Genomic DNA, 10,449 nt, shown 5'->3' with positions numbered 1-10,449 from the left:
ATCTCTGTCTCCTTTTCCCACTTGTCTTGGAGCATCAGGGCTTCCCTCTGAGCAGTTAGTCCATCTCCATTCCTTTAGGGACTGACTTAATGACCTGAATTGCAGGTTCATCCACATTTGAGTAATTAAACATCAGCCCTGGCCTTTCCTACAGGATTCAGACCCAGGTGACTGATACACCTGGCTACCTTTCCTACGGCTGAATGCAGTATGCAGAACGCCTTGATACAAGAATCTAGTTGTTGCTCAGAGGTCAAGCTACCACAAATAAATGTTCTGGCTTGTTGACTTTCACACTTTCACACCAGCCTTTTTCTCCGCCCTCCCCCTCTTAGCTTCCCCCCCCCCTTCTTATGGGGCATTCAGGGAACATTTTTGTCCATCCCCCGCACTGCAGTGTTTTCTGCATTGCTCTCTGGTGCTTTGGCAGGCTGGATGTTGGAAATTAAATAAAAACCAGACTAATGTAATAGCCTGGACATTTTGAGGTTTAGAGACCTTTCCTTGTCTTGATTTGATGGAATCCTATTCTTAGATCCTTTCTATTTTATTGTTTCCAACGGGGATTTGTGACAAATTGCCCCTTAATTGCCCCTTGCAGTCAGTTTTGGTTTCTATGGGAGAAAAGAACTGAGTAATTTATTTCTCCCCATTATGGATTTCCTCTTCCTTTTTTCAAACACCACAATCAGGCTCTTTTGTGATGAAAAAAATGAAGGATCAAAAGCGACAGGAAGAAACTAATCATTTAACTTCCTCCAGCACAGGAACCGAAAGGACAAAGAGAGCTAACCCAAGGAGAGGTCTGATCTTGCATCCATCATCTGTGGTGCCCGTGGGTGTGAAGGTTTTAATATATATTCACGCCTTCATTAGTGCTTTGATTTCTTTATACATATATTGCTTTTGTATTTTATCCACTTGAATCAGATTCTCGAGGCGACTCCTCTGCTGGAATCTTTTGGAAATGCCAAGACTGTGCGGAATGACAACTCCAGCAGGTTTGGGAAATTTGTGGAAATCTTTCTGGAGGAGTAAGTAAACATATGCCTGCACCTTCCTATAATTTTCTCCCTAACTTACAGCCTCTCTGCTTATTCCCATACAATCCTGTCTTCAGAGGCCCTGCTTAATAGTAGAATGGGTGCTTTGCACTCAGAAAGTTGCATGTTCAAGCTCCTGGTTTCTCTTGGTAGCCTGGAAAGAGCCTCACCTGAGCTCTTGGAGATAGACTCCATCACATGGACCACTCTGCTCTATGTGGGCCACTGGCGTGACTCTCTACAAAGCAACCAGGAGCCATTTCCCAGGACTAGACTTAGGGGCAGGTGAAGCAACTTTCTACCTGGGATGCTGGGCTTGGGCCATCTTTTCTGGGAGCTCCTGCCTCCAGAGCGAGGTCAGAAGTCACCAAGGAAAGACTCTTTCCAGTTATGGCATCAAAAGCTCTCCTGATATGGCTCACCTAATACCATGCCTCTTGTTTCTCCAGGACCGTCCTATATTTCCCCCATCTTTTATTATATACACTACAAAGTTGTTGCTTGTTTCATTCTGAGATGCTGGTTCCACCATGTTCTACATTGTTTTATTTATTGAGTGCATGAACTCTATTTTGCCCTTTAGCATCATTGAATCATCTCTGTTGGGGTGCAAAGAAAGTAGAGGAGATGCGAAAGGACTAGATCAGCCCAACTTATGCTGGGCTTGTTTTTGTAATAACATCCCATGGGTTGGTTTTATCAGAAAGTGGCTTTTGGATATATTTGGGTTGAGTATGGCTGCTTACAAGCTGAGGTCCCAACATTTCCTCTTTTTGGGTGGAATCTATCAGAAGAAATATCTCCTGGAAGATTCTTCCATGGCCTTTCACCTAAAATTGCTGTCCCCTTTCCTTGATTGCATTAAATTATTGTGTATCCTTGTGCAGAGAGGTTGGGTGGAAAAAGGATGTTTTGTTTCTGCAGTAACGGATTGATCTGTGGTGCCATCACCTCCCAGTACCTTCTGGAGAAATCAAGAGTCATCTTTCAGGTGAAGCTTTCTTCTCCTCTCCTGTTGACATAGTAATTGCAAGCAATTGTGACTCTGGTAAAGCAGGTTGGGAACTGCAAACGAAGGATCAACACGTTTCTTTTTAAGGATTGCAAATAAGGCATTTGGAAGAAAATAAGTGGTTGGCAGTACCACCAGCCTTTGTTGTGAGCTAGTTTGGAAAGGGCATCTCTCTAGCTTGAATGCGTTATGAATAATGGAGTGGATTAAGCTGGTTACTTTGATCCTTTAAAATTAGCCAAATGGTACTGCTGGTTGCACAGTTCTGTCCAAACGGTGATGATTGTCTGGAAAGGAATGAGACGTGGATTAAATTTGAACAGCAATTGACCATTTATTAAATAACAGAAGTGGAATATTTTCTGACAATGAGGACAATTGAAAAGATCATTCTAGCATTATGAGCTAATGGCACTTTTTTGAACGAGTTCTCCAAGAGTGGCTTGGAAATACCAAGCCAAGTGTAAGTCCACTCTGTTTTTTCATTCTATTTTTCTTTACTTTCATTGAATTCTGGATTTTTGCACGTGGGATTAAAATATCTCCTGTTTCTCGCTCATATTTATCCTGGTATTCACATCCATCAATCTTGTCTGACTCATTCCGTAGGCCAAAAATGAACGAAACTACCACATCTTTTACGAGATGCTAGCTGGCCTCCCCACACAGCAAAAGCAGACATTTTGTCTTCAAGGTGCAGAAACGTACTATTATCTGAACCAGGTATGGAACCGAATGACAACTCCTCAGGGTTATTTCTCCATTATTATGACTTGGTCCCCGTTTCTTCCATTTCTCAGATACATAAGGTCCCCAAAGTGGCTCAGATTAGATTCTAAAAAAACCCAAATATCTTCTCAGAAACTTCTCACAGACTAGAAATACAAGATGCAAATGGGAAAGAAATAGAGAAAGTTGAATTCTTAAAATCCAGGACAAAGGAGTGAGCTAAAAAACGTGGGCCTAGATCTAGTTTGGGCCAAGCTGATACTCCTTTATTGGGGAAACTCAGCCCCGGTCTCCTCCCTCCAGTTGCTGGGGGAAGCCTGGCTGTGCTTCCTTTCAGCTCTTTGGTCTCAGGACATTTAAGCAGAAGAAGCGGATGGCTCAGTTTGGAAGAGACGTTTGCTCTGAATTCTCCTGCCATTAAAATGCAGTAGGCACCTGCCATCAGGAGGCAAATGTTTTCCTGCTGTCTTCTCCAGGGAGGCAACTGTGAGATTCCTGGCAAAACAGACCTAGAGGACTTTCATCGGCTGCTTGACACCATGGAGGTTCTGAATTTCAGTCTCCGAGACCAGGACAGCATCTTCCGAATCCTGTCTTCCATCCTTCACTTGGGGAACGTCTACTTTGAAAAGTATGAGGTAAGAGGCAGCTCCCTGGGGAATGTTGGGGAGAGGATTCCTCATTCCAAGGCGAGCTGTTTGAGCTTGATTTGGTACCTTGCAGACTGACTGCCAGGAAGTGGCCACGGTGCTGAGCGCTAAGGAGATCCGGGTGGTGGCCGAGCTGTTGCAGATCTCTCCTGAGGGCTTGCAAAAGGCTATCACCTACAAAGTGACGGTGAGGGAGCCAAAATCCAGATGTGCACGATGAACTCATGGAGAGAATTAGGGCATGGCAAAGAGCAGGAACAGGATTATCAGCATGCAGGCCCCATTATCCCCAACCCAGCGGGTGCTTAAGGATGATAGGAGTAAGAACTCAAGGTAGGGAGTCTGGGGCTTTAGAAGAAGGGCTCTAGGGATGTGGTGGTGATCCTTGCTAGCAGTTCCCTCCTTGTTTGAGCCCCACAGCACTAATGGGTCAAAATGCAGAGAACATCTGGAAACAGCATGCTGGAATGGACCAGTCTTAGTTAGGGGAGTGGAGTCAGAACATGGGGTTGGAACAAGCCTTGAGATGGTCCACAGCATTGTTGAGTCAGCCGGGAAGACTGGAGTCTATTAAGCAGGACTCATCAGGTCTTACCAAGGAAAGTAGATCCATCCGTGCATTGAGACTCTGGCTACCACAACCCCTGACTTCTGGTTACACATTTGGAGCACACAGAGAAGTTTGGAAGGTCCCATAATTAGCCAGGGGCCATTTTTTTGTCCACCCCAAAGCTCCAGTTCCCATTTCCAACTTTTGTAACTCACAATCACGGGCCTCTTATAAGCAGAATAAGAGTGCACTTAGATATTCTGAACTAAATGTCCCCTCTTTAGACAGCTATGAAAATACCATCTTTAACTATTCTACAATAGGGAAACTCCGCAAGCCCCATCCAATGGTACCACTGTGGACAATGGTTTAGGGAGGCTGGTGGGGGCAGGGAAGAGAAGGCAGCCATCTTGGTTCTTTCTTTGCTTTCTTGACAGGAAACAATGAGGGAGAAGATTTTCACGCCACTCACCATAGAAAGCGCTGTGGATGCCAGGTAAAGAGAGGATGGTGGAAGGATAAAGGGAGCTACGCTGCTCAGCTTGGTGCCCTCAGATGAAGACCCCCATCCTTAAACCAACATCAGCCGCCTGCATGTGTTCTCCCTGTCCTGATACTCTGCCTTGTGGATGGCCTTCCCTTGATTTACCTTCCTCTTTTCAGAGATGCCATTGCCAAGATCCTTTACTCGCTGCTCTTCAGCTGGCTCATGGACAGGATCAACAAGCAAATGTACCCCAAGCAAAACACCCTATCGATTGCCATCTTGGATATCTACGGCTTTGAGGTGAGGAAGGGAGAGTTAAGCTAAGGATGTGCCTTGGGGTGCTCTGACGTGCACAACAAGCAAAGGGAGAGGAGGAGAAAGCAGCCACGAGGTCTTTCCGCAGCTTCCACTTAGGCGTTAGGTGTCTTGTGCCGGCAAGCCCTCAAGGTGGATTTCTAGAAAACTTATGGATTGTCATCCTGAGCCATTCTTTTGCAAGTTTTGGGCCTTTTCTTAGGTCATTCCAGCTTGGTAATGAAAGTCAACAATTCTGCTTGGGTGCCGGTCAATTTCTGTTGGTGATTCCTTGCAGCTAATATCTGGTCTGATTAAGCACATTGGTTGGTAGGTTGATTTGTCTGTTCGATATATGGCTGTCGAAGGACTGACTCCTGAGGGTTTATAGGACTGAATAAAAAGCATGCAACAGAATTCTAAAAACAGTCAAAACAATCCACGTTGGATGAATGGAGCTTCTGAATTCCCTTTTCTCCCTCCCTCCCTCCCTCCCCGCTTTTCCAAAAGGATCTCGGTTTCAACAGTTTTGAGCAGCTGTGTATTAATTACGCCAATGAATATCTCCAATACTTCTTTAACAAGATCGTCTTTAAGGAAGAACAGGTAAGACCAGGAGGACCCAAAGCCCTTGAGATTTTAAAGGCGGTGGCTGAACCAGACCCACCACCAGCGGGTGCAGAGGAATCTAAAATGGAGCTGGCATTTTACTTTGCGGCTTTCTGCTGTGTGTGAGAAGCCAGGTGGCCCCCTTTGAAAATGTTCCACACGGCAGCATGCAAATAGTGTGGAAAACAGTATCTTCCCTGTTCATGGTCAAGAGGTAACCCAAGACTTTGCAGGTTACTTTGCGTGCTGAAGGGACAAGTCCGTCCCCGAAGCTCCTAGCACTTCAGGAAAAACTCTTCTGGGAAAAGATTCTGCCTTAGAGGGTAAACCAGACTGGGCTAGCTGGACCCATGCTCTGATTAAAGCCGTTCCTTGCTCTCCCTTTTCATGAAGGTGGCTAGCAAAAGGGCGGCCGCCATTTTTTCAATGGTGCATCTGCTGCTGCTCTTAAGGAGAGCATGAGCCTCACTCCTCTTGTGTTGTGTTCAGGAGGAATATATCCGTGAGCAGATTGAATGGAGGGAGATTGCCTTCACTGACAACCAGCCGTGCATTGAGCTGATTTCCCAAAGGCCTCACGGGGTTTTGAAGATCCTGAATGACCAAAGCAGTTTCCCCCAGGTGAGGTGGCCTCCACTGGGTTGGTACAAGGCAGACTTCAGGAATTAATGAGAAGAAATGTTTCCTGCCTATGTAAAGCCTTCTGCCCAGGCTCAGATGAACTTTACTCAGAAATCCCTTAAATAGTCTCTGTGTCCCAAAACCTAGTCATAAGTCCTGGGCAGGAGAGAAGTCTTCTCCTTACAAGAAGCATGTTCTTTCTGAACCTGGAGACAAGTCAGCTGACTGTGTTCTGGGCATGACATTAGCTGTTCTTCTGTATCTCTGTGTCTTAGTAGTTAGATCATTCAAGGCTTCTGAACACAAAAACACAGCAAGATACAGCTTGCCTTTAAAGGAGTCTGCCTGATGCCTCTCTGGGTGACTTGGTTAGAGGACACCCCAATCAAGAGTGGCCAGCTCTTATTTTTTTACGCTTTCAAAGGTTGTCCCTCTTGCTTGAGGGATGGAAACCATAGATTTTAAAAGGAGTCTATAGTGAAGGTAAGTCTGAATTGTTGGGGGTGACTTGATTATTCCTCCATCTTTCTAGGCCACTGACCATACATTCCTTCAGAAATGCCACTATCATCACAGCTCCAACCCCCTGTATTCCAAGCCAAAAATGCCACTGCCGGAATTCTCTATCAAGCACTATGCAGGCAAAGTAACCTACCAGGTGAGACTGAAGTCAGGGAAGAAGGAGAAGGAGAAGGAGAAGGAGAAGGAGAAGGAGAAGGAGAAGGAGAAGGAGAAGGAGAAGGAGAAGGAGAAGGAGAAGGAGAAGGAGAAGGAGAAGGAGAAGGAGAAGGAGAAGGAGAAGGAGAAGCTTAAAAAGGGCACAACAACATATCTGCACCATCAAGAGGCCAGGAAGGGGGGGAATCTTGATTTGTGGGATCCCAGCAACCAGTTCTGGTGCCATCAGCTGTTTGCATTACAAGCTGAGAGGCTGAGCACTCAACTTTCTGTGTTGAGCCATCTGGGTTGAACTCTCATCCTGCATAATGTGTTCCATCATAGCTGCCTGAGGAAAATGGAGCTGGAAGCCAACATTCATGGACAGCATCAAGTTGAGAAATGAACCATGGTTTGTTCAGCCTTCCTCAATCAGGGCACCACCCAGAGAATTAGACTTAAGCTCCTAGAATTCTCGGCCATGGCCCTGCTTGTTGGGGAATTCTGGGAGTTGAAATCTACGCCTGGGGGTGGCTCCTGTTGGAGAAGACTGCCCACTGCCACATGCAAGCTGAACCATTGATTGCCACGCTCACTTGATCCTGATCCGGAACACCACAGCCTCTTACCCCATCGCTGTAATGACCGCAGCAAGGGACTGCGCCATTTTGTTCCTTGGAGGTGCACCTCTACTCATTTCAGCACATGGTACAGAATGCATTTTCTCTCTTTACTTCCTCCTAGGTACATAAATTCTTGGATAAAAACTATGATCAAGTTCGCCAGGATGTTCTGGATCTTTTTGTCAACAGTAAAATCAAAGTAGGTGCCTGGGCTGACCTCTCAGTTGGCCCTGATTCTTCCAGAGGCTTAAAAGTTTGCAAAAGAATTTTAGTTGCAGTATTTGGAAAAGGGATAAGGATTCAGAGGGAGTAGAGTGAGAAATAAAGAGATACAGTAAAGGTATGGGGGGGGGGTTATAGGACACACAAGGCAGCTTATAGTCTAACATAAAATAGAAATAATTGGAGAGCAATAAACCCACCACTATTATTAATCATGGTTTGCCTAAATATGATAAAGATGATGGCAATTCTGATTTGTCCAGCAGCTGAAGTTCTCTAGCAAATTCCTTCTAGATTACTAAAGGATCTTGGTTTAATCCTTCTCTCCCAGCTTAGCCCACCTCCCCAAATCCCTGGAGAATAAAATAAATGGGGGAAGAGGGAAATCCACCTATACTGTATGGTGTCCCAAGGTTTTTGGAAGAGGCTGAGATCCCAGTAGGCATGAGTGAATAAGCGTGTGGTTGAGCCATTTCTTCCTCCCTGTCTGCTCTGCGCTTGGCTCAGATGGTGGCCAGCCTTTTTTTCAGTCACGCTCAGCAGAAGACCATGATGGGGAAAAGCAGCACCAGCAGACGGAAGTATAAGCCCCAAACTGTGGCTGCAAAGTTCCAGCAGTCGCTTCTGGACCTCGTGGAGAAGATGGAGAGGTACGTAGAACAGACGCCAGCCTTTGGTCAATTAGGATACGCAACTTGGACTTGAACCACACACGTCACGGCCTGGGCCGCTGCAAAGTCTAGCTAAGGGTCCTCTGAGGGCCAGAACAGGATTTCATCCCGGAGGAGCCCTTGGAGGAGCACAGGCTGAAATCCATCCCACTGCCAAGAACGGACCAGCTCATTAGCCGAAATGAACTCAAAGCCCAGAGAAGATAAAGTTAAGGGGAGAGAGGCGATTGCTCTGTTTAAGCCTTTCAAATGCAGAAACACAGCAAAACTGTTCTCTGCGGCTGCAGAAGGAGGACCTAGATGTGGAAATCTGGAACGGGCAGATTGGGAGGAACCAGTGGAAATATCCTAAAGATGAGCTAGTGCTAAGCATTTTAAAATTTCACTTGCTTTCCCGATAGAAAACTCAGGCCCCTCTGTTTTCTTTTTCAAGGGGTTCCCCTTTATCCTCAAAGAAATTGACCTCAGGAATTTATCTTTCTCTCTCTGCAGGTGTAACCCTTTCTTTGTCCGCTGCATCAAGCCCAACAGTAAGAAGGTACGTGTGGCTCTCCAGCCTGTCTCTCCCCTGCTCCACCTTTCCCAGATCAGTCAGTTCATATCCTGAACTGTGAAGACTGCCCCTCTCACAGAGCATGCGCCGTGCTCCATCCTGTCCCCCGATTGCATCTGAACTCACACATCCTGGCTGCCCTCTGTCCTTGGCTGCTCTTTCGGGGACGCAGCCACAAGTAGATTGCCATGTGGTAAAATTGCAGGACCGTGCTTTCAGTTTTATTGGCTGATGAGGGAGCTGCACGCGGTCTAAGCAGGGGAAATCAAGTGGGTGTGTGCTGAAAACGATCACACTAAGCCTCAATTTAAAGCACCATTTCGAAGGAAGGGGTCTCTGTTAAGTCGCAGCGGCTGTTAAATCCAACTTACTTAACGGATGTCCTTTGCATCGTCGGTGGGCCTGGGTATTGGGAGGCCAGGGACATCATGTCTATCGTGACATCGCCCAGAGGATGCCACTTAAATAATTTGCATGATTTTTGCAATGACAACGTGATGCATATGATGCCATCGTGGCTTGCGTCAGACACCTATGGTAGTAAGCGTTATGAAATTGACTCCAGAAAGTGGAAGATGCTTGGAACAACTTTTCCCAGGCTGGGCCTTTTCAGATGTCTTGAATTACAGTTCCCACCAAACCTGTGTTGCAGCAACACAGTTACCCAGGTTAGTGGGAGTTCAGCATCTGCACTTGCATGCTGCAAAAAACTTAGGGTTCACCATGGTTAGTTTTCCATGAGCTAGCTCATTTAGTTAGTGTTGGGCTCAGTGTATTGTGTGAGCCCCGAAGATGGGTTAAGGTTAATGTGTTGGGTGAATGTACCTTGGCATTCATTTTGTTTGCCATTCTAGCAAACACCCTTGTTTCTTCCTTCTCCTCCTCCTCCATCTCACATCCAGGAGCCAGGACTGTTTGAGGCCGATACAGTCAGCCACCAGCTACGATCCTCGGGGATCCTGGAGACCATCCGAATCCGCAAAGAGGGCTTTCCTGTCCGCATCCCCTTCCAAATCTTCATTGACAGGTACAGACAAGCCCTCTGACACCCTTAGATCAAAGCTATTCCAGGCCTCAGATACAGAGCTCCCGCACCCCCAGAGCCGAGGAGCAGAGCTGAGGAACCCACCTTCAAATCCTTCAAATCCTTGCGGACTATTTTGCTTTATTTGACCTTGTTCTGCCTTTTGTTATGTCGGATCTCTGGCAGAAGCCCAGTTCCACCTTCAGCTTCTAACTGAGGGGTTCACACATCCCTCTGAGACATGATTTGCATCATGGCTGGTTCTGCGTAGGACACTCATTTCATTCGATTGTAGGAACTCCATTCCATTGTTCTGCCGCTTTCCTTTCCACAAGGAACGTTTTTGGAAACTTTGAGCATTTGAACTACAGTTGCCACCTGACTAAACCATAGACAGTGGCTGAGGTGCCATGCCACCATCGCAGCACGGCAAAAAAAAGTCCACCATATGACAGCTTAGCACAACATCCCAGCCCAGTCTATGTCTCCTCAGGTACCGCTGCCTCGTCAATATTCGTACTGACATCATCCCGGATGGGTGGAACTCTGCGGGGGTGCTGAAGAAGCTGTGCCCGGTCACCCCAGAGATGTACTGCATTGGCACTACCAAGGTAAAACCACCATTTTTGATGGTAGTTTAATTACAAGAAGTTATAGAGCAAATAGTAGATGGACGCTGCACAGCCTGGTCTTTAGTGAAGGGC

At 46.4% G+C, this 10,449-nt stretch overlaps 1 protein-coding gene across 1 annotated transcript in view; it reads left to right on the top strand.

Annotated features, from left to right (window-relative positions):
• The first annotated feature begins 712 nt into the window (after nucleotides 1-712).
• The window catches only part of MYO15A (myosin XVA), a 45,878-nt gene continuing 36,141 nt past the window's right edge, over nucleotides 713-10,449 (top strand). The window contains exons 1-16 of the mRNA XM_088147763.1: nucleotides 713-835; nucleotides 931-1,034; nucleotides 1,968-2,034; nucleotides 2,665-2,778; nucleotides 3,261-3,422; nucleotides 3,508-3,621; nucleotides 4,422-4,480; nucleotides 4,648-4,771; nucleotides 5,276-5,371; nucleotides 5,864-5,995; nucleotides 6,528-6,653; nucleotides 7,397-7,474; nucleotides 8,005-8,147; nucleotides 8,661-8,706; nucleotides 9,624-9,748; nucleotides 10,239-10,356. Coding sequence (XP_088003889.1) covers nucleotides 713-835; nucleotides 931-1,034; nucleotides 1,968-2,034; nucleotides 2,665-2,778; nucleotides 3,261-3,422; nucleotides 3,508-3,621; nucleotides 4,422-4,480; nucleotides 4,648-4,771; nucleotides 5,276-5,371; nucleotides 5,864-5,995; nucleotides 6,528-6,653; nucleotides 7,397-7,474; nucleotides 8,005-8,147; nucleotides 8,661-8,706; nucleotides 9,624-9,748; nucleotides 10,239-10,356 — 1,731 coding nt within the window. The remainder of the gene's footprint in view (nucleotides 836-930; nucleotides 1,035-1,967; nucleotides 2,035-2,664; nucleotides 2,779-3,260; nucleotides 3,423-3,507; nucleotides 3,622-4,421; nucleotides 4,481-4,647; nucleotides 4,772-5,275; nucleotides 5,372-5,863; nucleotides 5,996-6,527; nucleotides 6,654-7,396; nucleotides 7,475-8,004; nucleotides 8,148-8,660; nucleotides 8,707-9,623; nucleotides 9,749-10,238; nucleotides 10,357-10,449) is intronic.

The sequence above is a fragment of the Python bivittatus genome, unplaced genomic scaffold, assembly GCF_059951505.1.
Source record: "Python bivittatus isolate LINGU-HERP-01145 unplaced genomic scaffold, Pbiv_v1 ctg000560_np1212, whole genome shotgun sequence".
Taxonomy (NCBI): Eukaryota; Metazoa; Chordata; class Lepidosauria; order Squamata; family Pythonidae; genus Python; species Python bivittatus.
The sequence above is the reverse complement of the archived record's forward strand: the minus strand, read 5'-3'. Positions and strand labels throughout refer to the sequence as shown.